General features: G+C 55.2%; 2 protein-coding genes across 11 annotated transcripts in view; one reads left to right on the forward strand and one right to left on the reverse strand.

The window, feature by feature from the left end:
• Positions 1–2,175, forward strand: part of NEURL1 (neuralized E3 ubiquitin protein ligase 1) — a 68,029-nt gene extending 65,854 nt beyond the window's left edge. The window contains exons 5-6 of the mRNA XM_014461909.2: positions 1,136–1,282; positions 1,803–2,175. Coding sequence (XP_014317395.2) covers positions 1,136–1,282; positions 1,803–2,041 — 386 coding nt within the window. The 3' untranslated portion in view covers positions 2,042–2,175. The remainder of the gene's footprint in view (positions 1–1,135; positions 1,283–1,802) is intronic.
• Positions 2,176–4,680: 2,505 nt separating this feature from the next.
• The window catches only part of SH3PXD2A (SH3 and PX domains 2A), a 57,460-nt gene continuing 42,052 nt past the window's right edge, over positions 4,681–20,088 (reverse strand). The window contains exons 5-10 of one of the 10 annotated variants that reach the window (XR_002830990.1): positions 19,451–19,788; positions 18,354–18,403; positions 15,212–15,329; positions 10,738–14,226; positions 8,050–8,138; positions 4,867–7,864 (exon numbers count right to left, since the gene is read on the reverse strand). Coding sequence is in view for 2 of the 10 variants with exons in the window: in XM_023759803.1 (XP_023615571.1) it covers positions 12,251–14,224; positions 15,151–15,167; positions 15,227–15,329; positions 18,354–18,403; positions 19,451–19,788 (2,482 nt within the window). In the remaining 8 variants the exon portion in view is untranslated. The other 9 variants (XR_002830989.1, XR_002830985.1, XR_002830992.1 and 6 more) reach the window with 9 other exon arrangements.

Raw genomic sequence — 20,088 nt, forward strand, 5'->3', positions numbered from 1 at the left:
CTAAATGGGTTAGAGCAAATAACTGATTTTAGAGATCTCATCGAGTACTGGTGTGTAGGGCATTCTGGCAGTGGTTCTCAACCTTGGCTGCACATTAGAATCACCTGGGAATCTTTTTAAAATCCTGATTTCTGGGCCTCACCTCCGGAAATTCTGTTTCTTTGTTATGGGTTGGGGCCACAACAGTAGTAACAAAGAAACGGAATTTCTGGAGGATGAGGCCCAGAAATCAGGATTTTGAAAAGATTCCCAGGTGATTCTAATGTGCAGCCAAGGTTGAGAACCACTGTGTTTGTTAAGGCCTGTGAGAGAGTCACAGGTGAATAAGATTACCTGCTCGCAGGAGGCTCATGGTTTAACTGGGGAAACAAAGCTGCATTCCTGGAAAAAGGACAAATAATACCCCAGTCTGTGGTGGTTTAGTCCCCTTGTATGTGATGTGTGTGGCTGGTCCATGCTAAAGAGAGTGATGTGGTTGGGGGGAGGGGGTCACGGGTGTCAGGAGGAGGGGGTTTGAGGACAGCTCCAAGAGGCTCCCTGGATCATTAGCTGTTTGAGGGCAAGAGCTCTGTGGGTCTTGTCCCCAGTTTTATACACATACACAGTGTTGCTACCTGGTAGGCCCTCAGGACTACCTGGGAGGAGGGAGGAGGGAGGGAAGGGGAGGTGAGAAGTAGAAGAGGGAGAGGTGTGAGGGCCTGGGAAAGAATGTAGGACAGACAAGTGTGGGGGATGGTGAGGGGCATTTCAAAGGTGCCAGTGCAAAGGAGAAGTGGGCGCGATATCCGGGGACAGTGATGAGGGTGAGGCTAGGGCTGGAAGGGCCATTCTGGGTGGGAGGAGGGTGACTTTGTTCTCTGGCTGGGGAAACCTTGCAGGTGAAGGATGCCTGGGGGAGGGTGGAGGTGGGCTTCTAGGCAGGGGCTTGTTTGGAGATTGCTGATGTAACGCCAGAGAGCTGGGGCAGGATGCTGACCCAGCCTGTGGCATCCTGCCCTGAGCCCAGGGGCTGGGCTGTGTGCTCAGACTGTGGCCCCCACTTTATCTCCTGGGAACCTACTGGAGGGCCGGAGACTTGAGCTTTCTCCCAATGGGCCTTTGTGTTGCTAGTACATCCCTCCCTCCCCTTCTACAGGCTCCACCATTCTGGCAGAGCGGGGCATCCCATCACTTCCCTGCTCCCCCGCCTCCACACCAACCTCGCCCAGTGCCCTGGGCAGCCGCCTCTCTGACCCCTTGCTCAGCACCTGCAGCTCGGGACCTCTGGGGAGCTCTGCTGGCGGTAAGTGGGCTGGCCCCTCCAGGCCGATGGTATCTGTGCCAGACTTCCTACCCCGAGACCCTGGCCAGGGAAGGCATGCAGCTCCAGTGTCAGGGCTGGGGCCCTGGAGGAGTGGGAGTGGCCTAGTGAACCCTTGTTGGATGGCCATTTCTGGGGTGTATTCCCTTCTGTCCCCTAGCTGGGTACCTTTCTCCAAAGGACATTTTTAGCTTACAGGGAACACCAAAGGATAGCTCAGGCGGAGCCTGCCTTAAAAGATTTGGGGCCCCCTTTTTCCTCCCCCCGTTCCTCCAATCCTGCTTCATGGACACCCTGGCCCCTGGTCTGGGAGCTGAGGGGCCAGCAGTGGGGCTGCCCAAGGCGCATCCTCTCCCCTCTTGTGTCCAGGAAGTTGGGGTGTCAGAGTAAACAGGTAGATCTGATAAGTGGAGGGGGGACAAGAGGCCAGGGGGCTCCCTTCCCATGAACCTGGGTCTGGACTGGACCACGTCTCCCTTGACCGGTGTCCCCTCACCTCCAGGGACAGCCCCCAACTCGCCGGTGAGCTTGCCCGAGTCGCCGGTGACCCCAGGCACGGGCCAGTGGAGTGATGAGTGCACCATTTGCTATGAGCACGCAGTGGACACGGTCATCTACACATGTGGCCACATGTGCCTCTGCTATGCCTGTGGCCTGCGCCTCAAGAAGGCTCTGCACGCCTGCTGCCCCATCTGCCGCCGCCCCATCAAGGACATCATCAAGACGTACCGGAGCTCCTAGCCCGGCGTGCCCACCCCTCGCGCCGCCTCCTCGGACTGCAGCCCAGCGCCAGCTGAGGGGCAAGCCACGGGGCCCTTCTCCTCTTCCTCATTTTGGAAACTCTCTTCCCTTCTCCATTAAACTTGGGAAACTGAGGTCCCTGAAAGTTTGGGGAGGAAAGGGGTAGCATACAGGTTTGGGGGGGAACAGGGGGGCAGGAGCAGATCGCCCGGCAGAGGGGAGGGGAGGGGAGGAGTCTGCACTTTGCCTGCCTTTCCCTTCTCTGTGCTCAGCTCTTCCCTTCATGCTGAGGGACTAAATTGGGGGCTCCGCCTGTTCTAACCCCTCCCCATCTGGGACCGACTTCTAGCCCGTGTGGCACCTTTGTGAGAATTAGAAAGTGCGTCCCTTCCTCTGGGCAGATGTGGCCGTGGGCCAGGGCGTGTGGCTTGGCTAGTGGAGTGTGGACTGGACGTCAGTTCGCTCCCTCTGCCAGCTGCCCTGGAGCGGTGCACGGCCAGCTAGACAGCAAACCCTGGGCAGGTGGCCCCCGAGCTGCTGCCTTACTCTGACCTGCTCTCACCTTCTCCCTCTCCTCCCACCCCCTGGGCCCGGCAGCCAGGGGAAGGAAGGCCAGCGGGTGCCTCTCCCAGACTGGCCGCAGGAGGCCCCAGGTTCCAAGTGTCTGGCCCCGTGCCCTGGCAGAGATGCAGCGGGCCGTTTCCTGGCCGTAGCCTTTCTGCCCCAATCATCTCGCCCCTTGGTTGGCTGGAGAGCAGGGTCTGTCTTCTGTCAGGGTCTCTAAGAGCAGGTCTGCATCTCCTCTCTGTGACCTGTCCTCCCTCAGTGCTGTCCTGGGCCTGGCTGATGCTCAGAGATGTGGAGTGTCCCCAGGCAAGGCCAGGGCCCTGGGTTGGGGGGCAGGGAGGTTTCCTGGAGTGAGACCAGCTTTTTTCTTTATTGTAATTTATTTATTTATTTGGTTTGTGGGGTAATTTTTTTTGGGGGGGGGTGAGTTTCCACCCTTCAGGCCCCTAGAAATGCTGCCCTGGTGTGTGTGGATTGAGAGGGGCAGCATTTCCCAGACTCCAGCTAAAAGTCCACAGTGAGCTCTGCTTACCATGAGTTGGAACTCCTTAAAAAGGGGCTGAATTGGGAGGCCTCCTGGTGAACTGTGCCCATTTTAGAGGCAAATTGAGCCTCCTTCATTCTCTGGACTGGTGGGTCACTCGGAGCCACAAAGTGCCCTTCCTCCTTGGGCTGGAGCAGGGTTACAGTCAGCTCAAATACGGCAGGGGGCCCAAGAGTGCCCCCTCCACAGGACATAGAAAGTTCTGGGAAGGCTGAAGGAGGGGAGCCCAGCTTGTGCCAGGGAACAGGGTTGGGGAGCCTAGTGAGAGGCAGGGAGCCTGTTCTTAGGGGAGGCACTCCATCCCCAGGAAAGATGAGGGGTAGGGACAGGGTCCCAGCACCTCTGGGTTCTCATTCCTGGTTCTGGGGTGAGGGAGTGCCCCCCACGTGCTCTTAGGCTACAGTCATCTCTGCCCTGCTCGCCTTGTCCCCATAGGCCATGGGCTGGGGCCAGCTCTCCAGTCTCCCCCAGCCTCCCAGCCCTCTGCCCCCTTCAGATGGCTTTTTACATCCCCGTGGCCAGGTCCAAGCCCCTCTGCACCTCAGATGCCACCTCTGTAAAATGATTGGGGCGGGGGAAGACTTTGTGTAACTCTTAGTTCTTTGGTGAGGGGCTGTGGGGGGTGGGGTGGGGTCTGTCCCAGCCTTGCAGTGGGTCTTTGAGAAGTCATAGTTCTGCTATGGGTCTCCCCAGTCTTTGACCCCTGGTGACCCCTTCTGTGGGGGTGGGGGCCCTATCCAGTCAAAGGATCCATTTCAGAGGTAAGTACAGGGGTTGCCTGGCCTGAGGGTTGGGGAGAGGAAGCCACCCACCCATCCATCCATCCATCCATCCATCCATCCATCCATCCATCGTCTGTTAGTGTGGGGTAGTTACTGCCTCCTTTGTGAACTTGGGTCGCTGTGATTGTGAATAAAGGTGATTTGTACCAGCCTCAGGGCTGTGTTGTGCAATGTGGAGGGCTGGGGAGGGAGGGCCAATGTGTGTGTGTGGGGGGGTGAGGGGGGGCGGGGTGCATGCAGTGTGGGGGCCAGAATGCCAGGTGAGCCTTGTAAGTTGAAAGGGAGAAGCCATGCCCTTTGGTAGCCTCAGGTCTCTGGGCTGTTGAGCAGCAGTGTTTGTTGGGGCGGCAGCGGGAGTCCCTGAGGCCTGCTCAGCGTTCTCTTGGCTGAGCTGAACCCATACCTGGCCTGCACCCCTTGTGTGGTGGTGGCGCCACCTAGGGGCTAATGGAAGGATGACAGGTCCTCAGGTCAGCAGAGAGTGCTGCGTTCCTCAGGAACAGGGCCTCCCATCCCTCGCCCCTGCGCCCCAGCCGAGCTCCGGTGGGTGGGTGCTGAGGCCTACACCAAATGGGCGGCACAGCTGGGCAGGAAAGACAGGCCTCTGGCCTGAGACCTTCAGAGAAACTTTCTAGATGAGCACGTCTGGCTGTCTGCAGAGGCTGGGGGTGGCAGATGGGATCTAGACACAGCGAGGACCCTCTGCCCAGCCTCTGCCTGGCCTTGAACAGCCATGGGCTGCTTCCTACATCAGGATGGCCCAGCCCTGTTTATTAGAGTTCAGCAAAAGTTGGGAGGGTTGGAGGCTTCTCCTCCCCAACCCCGTCTGTCCCCAGAGGACATGGATCCTGTAGTTCATTCTGCATGGGGGATGCTTTGCCATTCAGCTGGACGGGTTTTCTGGCATTAAGGAGAATGAAGAGGTGATTCTGTTGAGTTAAAAAGGTCAAAAACTTTATTTAATTTTCAGGGAAATACAAGAAGATGCATGTAAACATAAACAAAATACAAAACAAAACAACCCAAATCTTACAGTCTAGAAGCATGCCAAGTCATAGTATTTCTGCAGACCAAAGAGTCCCGTCCAAATGATAAAGGACACCTGGAAAGGTGCAGGCCAGGAGGCTGGATCCCTTCCCCAAGGACACTGCATTTTTGTGATGAGAACAATAATAATAAAAAAAACCCCACTATTAAAAATAATAGAAACATGGAGATAGTTTAGCACCACCATTGATCCTGGAAATTTTTTAGTGCTCAAATGGACTGCATTCAATTTAATGTCCTTTCCTTCAGTTTCTCTGCTGAGGGCGGAAGAGGAAACAACGTGACCCCCACAGAGCCCACTAGGATCTGGGAGGGAGGGGGGTTAAGCGGACACCACGAGAAATCCCCCAAAGTTCTGGAGCCGAGGCATCCAGCTCCCATGCAACCACGCGGTCCACAAACCCACACTGCAGGGACCTGCCACTCACGTGTGCATCACTCGGTCACCTTCCTGCGAACCTCTCAGTGACTAGCAGCGAAACCCTTTCCCATCCTGTGTCCTGCAGGTAAAGAAAACCTGTTGCAGAGAACAAGATGCAGATTCAAGAATGGTGGCTGTTTGCCCTTCTTCCTCTGAAATAAACACAAGAGCAGTGTGTCTTGGTCATAGGCCACTAAACACGAAAGGGCATATCCATGGATGAGTCTGCACTGTACAACCCCCCCACCCCGTCTTCTAAGTCACACCAGTGGGCAGGCTCAGCCAACTGCATAACCACAGGCATCATCAGAGACACTTGAGAAGAACAAACAAGGTTGCCTTCCTCCCAGATGAGCTTGATGGTATCTGGACCCTGAGGTTCCAATTTGGGGGTGGCGGGTCTCTAACTACATGACCCTTTTGGTCTCTAGTCTTTGATTTAAACAATTTGAGAGGTTAGCTGTGTATTAGACAAAAAGAGGTGGGCAAAACCAGCTGGGAACCTGGGAGGTGGATGAATATTCTGGAGCCAGGGCCTCCAAACTCAAAATACAAGTTGTTGCTGGTGACTTACTCTCTCCACTGAGTAAATCAGTGACCGTTCATTAAGAACTTGCTGGGGACCCAGCTTGTGGCACAGCAAGTAGCGTTTCCTCTGGCCGGCTTCTCCTCCTCCAGCCTTATTTCCAACCTGATCTGGCTGGACCCTTGTGTGTTGAATCACTAAATTCCCTCCTTACCTGCTCTCTTCTTCCTGAAACACTTAGAATCAACTTCTTCCTTCTTTTTAATAAAGACAAGACTCCAAACCCTCTCTCAGCCTTCTCACACTTTTCCCTTTCTGCCTAGACACCCTCTTCTGGAAGCCACCTTCCCAGAGAAGGGACGGTCAGTCCCAGACACCCAAACAGGCCACACGTGCACATACTCATCTTGCCGACATGCCTCTTGCTCGTCTCCAACATGCTCGATCCATCCTTTTGCTTTAAAACAATTCTTTCCTCTCTCTCTCGCCTCCTGAAGTCCAGCCCCATTAGCCAGGATGAAACTTGGGGGGTGCAAAGAAGGGACCTTTAGCGCAGGGACCCACTCTCTAAGGCCACTAAGTTCTAGGACTGGGGTGGGTGATTGTCAAGGTCAAGTGCAAACTCAAGATTAGAAAGGCAGGAATGGGTCAGGAAGATGCATGGCAATCTCAACCTCATAGGCAGGTTGGGACCAGGCCTGCCCAGTCTGTAAGCACCAAGGTGCCCAACTTCTGGTCTGAGAGCCCAGGTGCACAGGACAAAACAGGAGGGAAGCTCACATCAGTGGGGCTGCTTTTCCTGAAATAAGGCAATAGGTCACTGACCCCATCCTTCTCTGGTCACGGAGCATGAGAACCACAGAGGCTGCCCCAAACAGGGATCATGATTTTGGCAGAAATCTCAGTAAGGTCAAGGGGGAACCCTTCACACTCGTCCCATCAAGTGACAGGGCCCGAGGTCTAGGCAGGTGCTGATGGACATGCACGTGCAGGTCTGCTGAGCTCACCGTGAGCAAGTTCTCGCCCTGACCATCCTCAGAAACAAGAGCTGAGGGCCATCATCCCACGGTGATGACATGCATGGCAATGGCTGGGAGTTGGCCTGCCGCGTAGCGCACTCAGCGGCATCCCTTTTCCACAACTTTATTTGGGAGCCTGGGACGATGGCCTAGGCTGCTTCTGCTAGATCTGTTAATGCCAGTGTGAAGTTTCCAACTAAATACTTAATAAAATAATTACAAAAAAATAAAAAGACACATTGCACTCTCCAGCCAGAATTACGTGTGTGAATAACACACACACTTGCCAGAAGCTGCGAGTCCCGTGGGGCCTGCCCAATGCCAAGGACTGTACAATGGAGACAGCGTGCCCGCTAGTTTTCTCTAACCCCATTCTACTTCGTAACAGTGGGAAGTTACACACATGCACGCACACACGCACGCACGCACACACTTTCTCAACACACAGCCCTCAAAAAAGTGAGGGAATCTTAATTCTTTAGTTATGTGGATGGTTCTCTTTTCCAGAGAGCTCTGCGTCAAGATTTTCAAAGGTTGGACATAGATGTAGATGCTCAAGGGGAGAGACCCACACAGGGGGGCACAGTCCCTCTTGGCACATAGATCCATATTTGTACAGAAATGCACCAAACAGGGGTTGGAGCAGCAAGCATACAGTACTGGAGGTGGAGGGGACACGCCAGCAAGGCCGTCCCTGGAGCCGAGGAGCCGAGCTCCAAGGGCTTGAACCCAGAGACTTCCCACCCTGCTGCTTCCTCTGCCTGTGCCCACTTAGGAGGCCGCCGCTTTGGTACCTGTTGTGGGCAGTTCTGTCCGCAGAGACCTGGGTAGGCCCCTCAGCTGCTTCTCCGAGACCCTCTGGGCACTGACCGTTGGGGTGTTGAGCAGAGGCAGGGCTCACTCCTCAGCTGAAGTCACTGAGATGAATGGGTGGCCCAGGTTAGCACCAGGCCCAGCTGCAGGCTTGTGGAAATTGGTGTCTCACTGGGATATGGCAGGGCTGAAGGCACCCACCTCCCCCAAAAAAGGATTTGGTTACATGTAGGGTTCCTGCCCATAAACTGAACTGAGGTTACATAGTTTTAGAAAGACTCACACATACATCAAAAGGATCATGGCCCAAACATCAGGAGACTGGGGTGAGCGAGGGCTGCTGAGTGACTTTTAGGACAGGTCTTTCTGAGCAGCTGGCTGGAAACAACGGAAATGAAAACAAGGAACAGTTCCTGGATGTCCTTGCTCTGCTCTGAGGGCGGGGGCCGCGGGAGGTCAAGAGCCCCATGCTACTTCCCTGAATCCCTTTCTTCTGGGTGGATGACACCCAACAGGAAAAGGGGCTGCCCTCTGGCGGGGACCCCTGACACCCTGCCAGGAGGGGGGCAGGCAAGGAGGGGAGAAGATCAATAACCTGGACCACCTGTCTGCTCCACAGCTCCCACGTCTCCCAGCCAGCCCCGCCTCCCTCTGTCGACAGACTGGGCCACCGGGTCTCCCGCCACCATCCCAACAAGCCCTGGCATCCCTCTTGATAATATTGCACGTATCCTGTCTCTCAGGTTGTTTTCATTTTCGAATGAGAATGCAAAGTATTTGAAGGGAATAGGGGAAGTGAGTAACCTTAAAGAAATAATATATTAGTTAAATACAAAAACAAAAAAAGTAGGGGTTACCTTATCTTTTTTCCCTTAAAAAAAAAATAAACTACCAAACCAAGGTCTAAACTTAAATAGTTCTACATCTACTCTGCAAATACTAGTAATATGAAAATAATGCTTGGCCGAAATTCCCTTGTCTTTTTTTCCTTAGATGATAAGAGTAGTAACATGCCTTGCTGAGGAAAGCGATGGATAAATGCCAGTAAAATATGCTGCTCTAACATCTGAAAGTGATTAAAATGATTCTATATAATGCCTTCGTCAAGATGGAGAAGAGAGGGGGAACAAAGAGAAGCTGTTGGGGCCAGGCTCGGGGTGGATGGGGCCGAGGGCTGGCAAGGCAGGGCCCGGCCACAGGTAGGAGCAGATGGCATACTTGCTGTTCAGGGTCACCCCTTCCTGCTCCCTCTTGCTGCCCCTGTGGTCCCTTGGCCTAGTGGAAACGGCATGGCAGGGCCAGGAAGCCCAGCCAGGCCCGCTGTTATAAAGTGGGAGAGAGATGAAGACATTTTTTCCCCCTTGTAATAAAAGAAAAAGTCTTTCCACAAAGAAAAAGCACCAATGATGCATCTTCAGGCATTATATAAACCTCAATAATGACCTCAGAAGGGCTCATTATGATTAAAGTTGCAGTATACAGCCACACAATGTCATTTCACATTTTCAATCGTAACTAATGGAAAACTAGGTTTGGACACTGCTGAGATTTCATTTTTCTTTTTCCTTTTTTTTAGGCCGATCTGGTTTTCCTCCAGATGGGTCAGAGCCCCAGGCCCCTCCCTCCTCCACCTGCTGCCAGCAGTACCCTCCAACATCACAAAGCAGCTCAGTAGCTCTAGGGAAAGGCCCTCTTGCCCTGGGTAGGGCTAGGGGTCCAGGGGCACAAGGCCTGGCATCGCCTAGCCATGTCTGAGAGGGACTGGCATGCACCCTTTTTTGCTTCAAGTATTAATATTCTCTTTCGGTTTGCAGGGTTTGTGCTGTGCTGTGAATTAAGGGGGTGGTGGTGAGGGGCAAGGGGCAAAGATGGGACATGGCAATCCCTGTTCACTGCCCAAATCTCCATGCTGTCACCAGGTGGCAGCATTCCCCACTTTCCCTGGATGCCTGAGCAACTCCCAGCCATCCTCGGGGCTGGATGTCCCAATGTAAACATGATGACCACGCAATAAGCTCGAAGGGGGATGGGTAGGAGTGCCAGGAGGGATGCCGTGGGGAGGTCTGCCAGTAAACTTGGCCGTGTGATTTTGGGAGTCATTTCCTGTCCTTGGGCTGCAATAACAGGAGGGGAGGGGATGGAGTGACCTTTGAGGTCACTTTTAATGACCATCACTTAGAGCACTGGGGATCAAGGATAGAGGGGGACCCTTGAGGGGCAGGGGAATGTGGGCCCTGGTGGTGGTAGAGAGCCCCACAGGGCAGTAAAGACCGTGAGGAAGGGCAGGGGAAGACAGGCTCTGGGGAGCACTGTGGTCCAGTCCAACTGAGATGCTCTGTGCTTGGCAGATGCGTCCTGCACTCCTTCCTGGCCTGGCTGTCGCGTTGTGATTGAACTGGCTCAGTGCAGACATCTGAGGAGTGAGGCCGCTGGGGCCCTCCCCCTGGAAGATAGCTACGTGGAAGGTCCTTTAACCCGACAGTCACTCTACTTTTAAATTTTATTTTAAATAATCATAAATTACTTTTTTTCTTTCAATAAATATGTGCTGCTTAAAAATGAGAAAAGTATATACTGCATCTTTAAGTAATGCACTTTGCTCTCTGGGTTTCTTTCCATTCCACCTTATTAAAGTGCATTAATTAAAAAATAATGAACCACTTCTTTATCATTATTGTTCAAATAAGTCCAAATAATATTAATATGAAGACACTAAACCACTACCATTAGTACTGCAATCTAGCAGATTAACTCAACATCCTGCTCTATTTAATACTGTCCAGCAGAAGAAAATAACTAATTTCCATTTTAAACAAACTCACAAACAAAACAAAAGGAAACAAAATCTCACCACGGCCCTTTAACAGAGAACAGGAGCAGTTTGCTATAGCTGCCAGGCTTCAGTGTACAGGAGGGAGGACGGTCAGGAGGGGGCGCATGGGGTACGGAAGGCACAAGACCTGGGTCCCATGCTCACCTTCAGGCAACATCTCCGTCCTGGGTGGGAAGCAGGTGGAGAGAGAGAACACCAACCCTTGTCCAGGATTCTGGCAGCTGAATCGGCGGCTGTGAAGCCTGACCTGTCCGAAGTCAAAGGCACGTGTGGAAATCCACTCCCAGCAAAGGGTGAGTCCTCGGGAAGCCGCTGGCTTCTGGAGGGCCCCCTCTGAAATGTCAATGATCGAAAGACCCGAAGTCGACAGGGACTTTATTCTCTCGCTTCTCTTTTCACGGGGGCACTGCCCCTCGGAATGACCAGGTCAGCTCCTGGTCTGGGGTCCTCCACCTCCTTGGTCCCTGTGGCATCGCCGGCAGGCTGGTGGTGTTTGCTCCAGTCTGGCCTGGGGGCCCAGTTGGGGGTCCCCTCAGGCTTTCGGTCCTGCCCAGGAGGGAGACTGTACACAGAATGGCGGTCACCCAGCAGCCCGAGAGCCGCCTTCGCTCCTGAACGAGACCCTCCTCCCTCCTGGGCTGGGCTCGCACCAGAAGGTGGGTGCCTCGCGGTCTGGGAGTGGGGGGCTTCTCCGCCCCCAACCCCTCAGGCACTGTCCACACAGTGGAAACCAAACGAAACGACTCCAGCTTGTGGAGGGGAACATGTGAAACACAAACAACAACCAACCTCCCACAAGAGTCTAACAGAAAAGCCCACCCACCCCCCTCCCGTCCCCTGTGAGGCTGACCGTCCTGAGGCCCCCAAACAACCCCTAAAATAAGACCAAAACCCAGGGCCCAACCAAGAAGCCCCAAATCAATAAACCTCTCCCGCAACATGCAAAGAAACTGCCCACCCAGAAATATCCAAAATAAAGTCTGTGCAGACTGAGACCCCCGGCTCTGCCCATCCTCCGTAAATCGGGCTGGTGGGTCTCCACGGGCGCCCGGGCAAGGCGGTCCTTGCTGGCACCTGGGGAACTGCTTTTTCTGCAACTAACAGACACGGACAGTGGCCTGGCCAGGGACAGGCTGAGCTCACAGGAGAGGCCTCCAAGCCCCAAAGCCAGAGGTGTCTTCTACCACACCACCCGTGCCGGGCGGCGGCAGTCCCCGGGAGACCAGCACAATTCGCCGTTACGGTGAGGATGATACCCGGGCCCACCCCTGGCAACAAGCTGCCAGCAACTGGAACCGGGCTAGGCTGGGGCAGGGCATGGAGGCCTCTAGGACCACATCCTTTCCAGATTTGCAGCCAAGGCACGACTGGGACTTCCCACTGGCCTGTCCCAGATGGTGCTGAGCCCATCAGTGAAGTCACCAAGGGGCACACATGGGGCTCAGCTGTCTCACCTTTGGTCTCAGGCCTCCTGCTCAAGGTGGCCCCCCACCAGACCCTCCCTTCCAGCCAGGGACAGTCTGGAGGGGAGTGTCCTTGAGGTCACACCTTCTGCAGGGTTTAATGTTGTCCTCCCCCCACCCCCCACCCCTCCCCTCTCCCTATTGTCTTCATCTCACCACTCATCCACACCCAGGCTGGAAGGACCCGTGCCCTGTTAGTTCTTTTTCTCCAGGTAGTTGGAGGGCACCCAGCCTTTGAAGGGCTTCACCCCGTCCAGGATCTGGCAGTACCACCAGCCATTGGGGTTCCTCTCCAGGACCTCCATGGACACACCCTCCTGGAAGCCCGCCGTCTCCTCGTCCCCCTCGTAGTCCGCGATGGACACATACACATCTTTGAGGTTGTTGTGGATGAACTGGGACTTCTCGATAGGCTTGGGGCGCACGGGGGACACGGGGATACCGTTGCGCTGCGTGGGCAGCAGAGGGCTGTCTGAGCCCTGGCTGGCGGCCCGCTCGGCCAGGCGGCCCTTGGCCTCTGCAGCCGCCGAGCGGGCGGTGCTGAAGGAGGAGTTACGGCGGACGCCTCGGAGGCTGTCGGTGGCTGTGAGCGACTCGTTCCTCCGGAGGGCGCAGGACAGGTTGTTGTCCTTGGGTGGTGGGGACACGAACACTGACTGGGGCCTCACCGCCACCTGCCGAACCCCATTCCTCATCTTCACCACCCCAGCACCCGCGGTCTTGCTGAAGCCCCCGGGAGGCTTGGAGGGGATGGGCGGCGTGGCCCTCTTGCTCTGGTTGACGGTATTCAGCGCTTGGACCCGCTTCTCGATCTTCTCCAGGCTGTCCGACTTGCCCTCCTTCTGCTTGCTCTTGGCGGTCACGGCGTCCGGCTCTTTGCCAGAGGGGTCAGGTGGCTCATTCTCACCCAGCACCAAGTAGTGGGAAGGGGCCCAGCCCTCCAACTCCCCAAACCTCACATACCACCAGCCGCTTTCCAACTTCTCGAGCACCTGCACCTCCACGCCAGCGGGGAAACTGATCTCCGAGTCCTGGACCTTCTGGTAGGCACTACACGTCATGTAGGAGGTGGCCTGCCCTTCCCGCCCCTTCTTGGTGGGACAGGGGGGTGTGGCAGCTGGGAGGGTGATGAGGTCGGCTGAGCCTCTCCTGGACCCCTCGTTGGGACCCTCGGAGGCTGTCTGGGGGGGCAGCTCGGAGTCCTCACTCTTGGAGCCCTTGAGGCCTCCCCGGAGCTGGCCTGTGGGTCTCAGCTGGCGCCGTAAAGTGCTGATGTCCATCTTCTCTTGACTCTGGGACTCCGCTCTGTTCAGGAATGGCTTGGGCCGGACAGATGGCTTGGCCCGAGCACAGGAGGTCAGCCCGGCCTTCAGGTCAGCGTCCTTCTTCGCTCCGACCTTGGGGGTGCCGCGGATGCCTGCGTCCGAGGCAGAACGGGGCTTCAGGTCGCTGCTGGGCTTGGACAGGGAGGAAGAGGAGGAGGAGGAGGAGGAGGAGCAGGTGGTGTTGATGGTGATGGACGAGGAGAAGGAGGCCGAGGAGTGGTTCTTCCCCAGTTCCGCCTGGGCGTTTTTCTCTGCCTTGAGCTTTAGGAGCGAGGACGATTTGGGGGAGTCTGATTTGGGGGAGTTTTTCCTGGCAAGGGACAGTGGGGAGCCTCCTGGGGAGTCACTGTCCCGGGAGGACCGTCTGGCTGACAGGGTGTCCTCTGCACAGGGCCGGAAGCCCTCGTTCTCATAGATGGTCTCCTCTTCCAGGGCCACGTCCTCGGAGGACCCGCCCACCTTGAAGCGGGCCCGCTGCAGGGAGGAGGCCGGCGAGGGCCTGTGGGGCTGGGCCAGCCGCTTGTCCCCCGAGCCTCTGTCCTCCGTGGGCTCCTCACTCAGCTCTGGCTCCGAGTCGAAGCCAAAGGCAGGGATGTCATACTCAGGCTCTTCGTACTTGAGCTTCAGCGGGGAGTCCTGGGTCTCGGCGGTGCCTGCCGGACCCTCCTCAGCCTCCTTGGGCTTGCTGGGGGGCGCCGGTGGGGGGACCTTGGGCCGGGTCAGGGTGCTCGTGCGGCGGCTCAGGTTGGGCTTCTTGCGCTTATCGATGTAGGACGCGGGGGCCCAGCCCTCCTTCTCACCGATCTGCACGTACCACCAGCCGCCCGAGTTTTTGTCGATGACCTAGGGCAGTGGTTGGCAAAGTCATTAGTCAACAGAGCCCAATATCAATAGTACAACGACTGAAATTTCTTTTGAGAGCCAAATTTTTTAAACTTAACTATATAGGTAGGTACATTGTTATGAACTTAATTAGGGTACTCCTAAGGCTTAGGAAGAGCCACACTCAAGGGGCCAAAGAGCCGCATGTGGCTCGAGAGCCGCAGTTTGCCGACCACGGACCTAGGGGGAAGGGGCAGGCAGGCCAGTGAGTTGGGAGGGTCACTGGGACCCTGTGATGAGCTAGCTAGGAGCTTCATTCATACTGTGGCTCTAGGAGACATTATCTCCATTTGCAGGTGAGCCACCTGAGCCACCGAGTAAGTGGCCCAGGGCCCAATGTAGTGAGTGATGGGTCGGAATTCAAACCCAGATCTCTATCATCTCCTAGCTGGGGGGATCCTGCTGTTCAGGTCCCTCTCCCCTGGCCCTCCAAGCCTCTCAATACGCTGGTCGGGCTGGCCCCCTCTCAGACCCCTGTTCCTTCTTCTCCTAAGTTACTGCACTTAGAAGAGGCACTGTACCCAGTCCCAACAAAACCAAATCGCCAAGGACCCATATGTATAAAAAGAACTACCATTCCACCACTCCCATCCTCCTCCCACCTCCCATATTGCTAGGTCTCCCCTGGGTGACCCTAGAAAGGGCTCCTCAGGTCGGAAGAGAATGGGAAGATGCAGGTGAGTTGAACTGGGAGATATGGCCTGAGGCCAGAGCCTCCCTACAGAGCACAGCCCAGCTGTCCCACTGCCTGTGGTCATTTCACTGCACTGGGCGGAGACACGAGTCTGGGGTTCTAGTCCTGACTGTGGCACTTACTAGCTTGATGGACGCAGCAGGTCTCTGGCCAGCCTGAGTGAAAACCCTCAGCCTCAGGGCCCAAGGCTCACCTCTGCCTTCTGTCCACCCCGAAAGCTGATCCCGTCAGAAATGCAGGACTGGAATTCGGCACTGCCTTCTGTCCACCCCGAAAGCTGATCCCGTCAGAAATGCAGGACTGGAATTCGGCAATGGTGTAGTACTCCACCTCAACAGAAGGGGGCTCTGGTGGCTTCGGCAGCTGGAACCCCTGAGGTAGAGAAGGATTCAGTGAGCAAAACCCACCTGATCAGACCGCAGTGGCAGTGAGCGTGGCATTCACAGGAGTGGACAGCAGCTGACCTGAGTATCTGTCATTCTCTTCACTAGGATTTCTAAGAACACCTAGGGCTCACTCTGGACTTGTCTGAGCCTTCAGAACGATCCTTTCCGAACAGTGATGTCCACCCTCCCATCTCTGGAGGTCCAGTTATCTGAAGCCTCAACAGCTAGTTCCCAAAACGAAAATTAAAAAAATGGCCCTGACTGGTTTGGCTCAGTGGCTAGAGCGTTGGCCTGTGGACTCAAGGGGTCCCAGGTTTGATTCCGGTCATGGGCATCAAAAGAAAAAAAAAAAAGAAAGAAAATTTAAAAAATGGAGAAATCATTGTAACAAAGTCTGCGGACACTGCCCTGTTGGAGAGGACAACCTCTGTTCTTAAGTCTAAAAGAGGAGCCGCAGGGGTGACAGCCGGCTGTAGGGGCAGAGCTGGGACACAGCCATCTCCACGCGTGGGGTGCGAGTGTGAGGGGGCGTGGGACTGGGCGAGAAGACCTTGGTTGGTCATCACGATGCTGCCACACGTCAGGCAGGCACTGATTACACTCCGGACCCTCCACCGGTGGGCCGAGGAACACACTGGAGAGCCTGAATGTCTTCAGACGCTGGCACATCAATATCTAACCACAACATTCAAGGAAGGACATTTAGAATCTGGCCACAGACAGTGACTTGTGAACCTCATTCATCTATTTTACAAATGTTTCCTGTGGGTCTACTGGGTGTCAGACTCGGGTCTAAGGCACTGGGCATCCAGTAGTGAACCAAAAGGATGACACCCCCATTGGCCCTCACAGAGCAGATGTTCTAGTTGCACCTGTTCTCTATCCTGGCCAAAAGGTACTTCGTGCCTCTCCATTACTCCTTGTATGTCTTTGTATCACACAAAGGGGTTAAAACAAAACATGTTTTGAATAGGATGTGTGTGTGTGGGAGACTAGGGAGGGGGAAGTAGCTGTGTTGTAACAAGAAGACCTCGAAAAACCTCTCGGCCTTGCAGCTGGGCACATGTGGACTCCAACCCCAGCTCAGCAATTTACCAGCCGCACGGCCTTAGCCTTGACCTTGCTGAGCCTCAGTTTCCTGACCTATACAATGGAACTAAAACAGGCTCATGAAGAGGATTGCTGAGAGCCTGGCTGGCGTGGCTCAGTGGTTGAGCATTAACCTATAACCGAGAGGTCACAGTTCGATTCCCGGCCAGAGCATATGCCCGGGTTTCAGGCTCATCCCCAGTGTGGGGCCTGCAGGAGGCAGCCGATCAATGATTCTCTCTCACTGATGTTTCTAGCTCTCTCTCCCTCTCCCTTCCCCTCTCAAATCTATCTATCTATCTATCTATCTATCTATATATATATATATATATATATTTTTTTTTTTTTTAAAGAGGATTACAGAGATAAGATACTAACTTCTGGTCCAGCCAGGGGCACAGGAAGAGCTCCATAAGTAAAAGCCAAAGCTCAACACTCCTCCTGAAACAACACCCTATCCTCTGCCTTCATCACCCTTCAAGGCCCAGCAAGTCCTGACCCAGCCAGTTACAGCTCAGCTGCCTGCGGTCAGAGCGAGCGAAGGTGGGAGGACTGGGTATGATTCAGTCCACTTTCCCTACCCTGATGCCTGGCCCTGCAGCCGTGCATGTGAGCTGATGTGGCCCAGGCCCCAGCACAGCCCAGACCCGTGGCCAAGTGGGATTCGGCCGGGCCTCGCTGGAAACAGCAGCCCTGCCTCAGCAAGCCCTGCGTTTGGTAAGTGTGGAAGGAATTACCCCATTCTTGCCAAAATCAAGTCTGCCCAAACATAATTAGCTGGGCCTGAGAGAAACGGCAGGAAAGAACTCGCTGTTTAGTTGTGTAAAACACAGGGAAAGGGGAGACAGAAACTCCGCTGGGGCTGGTGGCCAGGGCAAGGCGGTCGCATTTCCAGGGGCCAAATCTTCAATAATCCCGTTTACTGAAGGCCCGCTTCCCCAGGAACTGCCGCTATCCCCCAACCCTGGGCAGTCGGCACTGACCACAGTAACCCTCGCTGTTAGCCCAGATGTGACTTCAGAAATCTGTTTCCACACAGAGTCACAGGTAGTCCCCCCAACAGTCCCACCTGACACAGGAAATGGAAACCTGACCATCAGCCCTCATTTCACCCTTACGACAGCCCTGGGAGATGGCTGGTACTTACAGATGAGACAACTGAGGCTTGTGCGGGGAAGCAACTTGCCCCGGGGGTGGCTGTTCCTAAGTGTCAGGGTGGAATATGAATCCATGCTTGGCAGACTTGAGCCCCATTCTTTCCACACATCTCACTGCCGCTGATAACAGTTCTCTGCTCTAGGGCTCTCGGTCTGCCACCAGCATCACCGCTGGCCCCAGCCCAGCACTCTGAGTGCACAGCTGTGTCCCTGATGGTCTGGGTACCAGGAAGTCCCACCCACAGGTGCCAGGCACCCCAGCAGCACTGAGCATCTTTAAGCTTTAGCATAAAAGCCAGCCCTGGCCATCGACCCCTCCTCCTGGAGGATGCTCACTGGTCTGCCCTCCGCCCTCCTGGCTCTGGCATCCACCACCTCCATCGGGCATTCCTAAGCAAGGAAGGCAAGGCTGAAAGGTGTCCAGGCTCACATGGACAGCAGCTGCATTTCAAGCCCCTGGCAATGCCCTGGCTGGACACTCGCCGGCCAGTCTAAATGTTTATGTCTGCCAGTGCAGTGGCCGGGATGGATTTATTTAGCTTTGGAGTGCAGAGCGTTTTTGATTATAAACTGTCTAGCTAGGTCCCCAAAAAGGTTGGAATCTGCAGGCTTCCCTCTCTGCCCCCAGCCCCACAAAGCTGAAGGCCCAGCGGGGCCCTGGGAAACCTCTGGACCAGCAGGCTTTGCAGTGTGACAGCCAATTGACTGGGGCTGCTGCAGGGCATCCCCAGGAAGGGAACAGACAGACGAGATGTGGCACATACCAGGCTGGATTCTCTGCGAGGTGGAGGCCTTGTCCTTAGGTTGGGGGAGCCTGGAAGAAGACACATGGCTTAAAGAATGCCAGCCAGACGCTGGGCAACACGGCCTGTACCTGCTTCCCTGGGCATAACCACCCTCTGGTTCTGGGAAGTTCCTGCATGGACCCATGCTCTCACTTCCCTGGCTGTGCTGCCGGGGGGGTCCACGGACCCTCTGAGGTGATGTGCACATTGTGAAATGTGCAGACACTGAGGAGGCGTTTTTGAGGAGAAAGGGTATATAGCTTTATCCAAGTGCACAGAGTATCAAAGTTGGGAGCCGAACCCGTGTCTCTCGGGCGCTCACTACTGAATCCCTAGAAGCTGGCTCAATTCCAGGCTAGAGGCGATGCCCTCAGATTTCCCAACTGCTTGCCTAAAAGACTGCAGGCACAGAGCTGACTTAACCATGTTTAGAATCAAAACAGCTTTCCTCCAGATTTAAGGCCGGCTGGACACACACAGAAGCTTGTCTCTCATAATAGAGAACAGTTTAACCCCCAAACGAAGGCTCTGTGAGCCAGGGACGCGCGAGATTCAGAGGGTGCCTGAGAGCCGGTTCCTCCCGTGCGAAGGAAGGAGATCCCTGAAGAATGCCCCTTAAAAATATGCTCGTGCAGAGAGGTAAAGCCAGCCTGTCCATGTCTTTTTGGTTTCTACCAACTGGGGGAAGGCAATTGGGAAGGAGGGGGAAGGCCCAGAAAGATGTTCCTCTACCAGCAAAGCAGCCTTGCACCTTCGGCTCATTCCACAGCCCGGGGGCTACACTTCTCTACAAAGTGAGCACTCCGGGCCCTCCACTAGGGACGGGAATGCCAGCACCTTTTACACTCATGTAATTTGTCTTCAGTGGAGCAGTGGGGAGGAATTGCCTTGTCCACTCTTGTAATTAGCATGAGACAAGTGGGCAGAGTGAGGCTGGGGTCAGGGGTGAGGGGTCATCAATATATCAAGAAGAAAAGGACATGGGGTCCTGCACACCCCTCTAGCTTTCCTTGCACCCCATGCCCACTCTATAAATTGCTTTGCAGCAAGGACCCGGGGCTCGGCAAGGCTCTTACTGATCTGGGCCCGCTGAGGGGCAATCCTGGCCACAGCTGGGGAGCCCTGGGCCAGCTTGGAGACGGTCCTCTCGGGGATCCCCAGGGCGCTGCCGTTGGAGGCGTTGCAGAGGATGGGCAGGCTGATCTCCTTCTTGGCAATGGGGGCCTCTGGGCCCTCGCCTTCGGCTGGGGGCGTCTCTTTGTCCCCTGATGTCTTCTTGTTCAACAGGTTGCTGATCTCCATGATGTTCCCAATGATCTCCACTGGGCCCGCCAGATTCTTCTTCCGAGCTGGCAGGTCATCCTTGGCTTTCTTCAGGTAGGAGGCTGGTGCCCAGCCTTCTTTGCCCAGGTACCTATGGGGGAGGAGTGGGACACGGGGCATTAGAGCACTGAGGCCTGACCTCACACCCCTCCCAGGCCCAGGCTCCATCGGGTCTTGCCCAGCAGAGCCTTTTTTACGGTGTTCAGCAGACACTTGGCATTCCCACTCCTCCAGAGAGAACCGGAACCGGGCAGGTGGAAAAGACACCTTAAACACCACTTCTTCCCATCCCCTTGCTCTCTGTGATCCCTCTTGGTGTGAGTGCTCACACTCTGCAAAGTCAGGCAAATGTGGGACCTTCAGGTTAAAAGATTCCTCAAATTGTGGGTTG

The sequence above is a fragment of the Myotis lucifugus genome, unplaced genomic scaffold (assembly GCF_000147115.1).
Source record: "Myotis lucifugus unplaced genomic scaffold, Myoluc2.0 scaffold_162, whole genome shotgun sequence".
Taxonomy (NCBI): Eukaryota; Metazoa; Chordata; class Mammalia; order Chiroptera; family Vespertilionidae; genus Myotis; species Myotis lucifugus.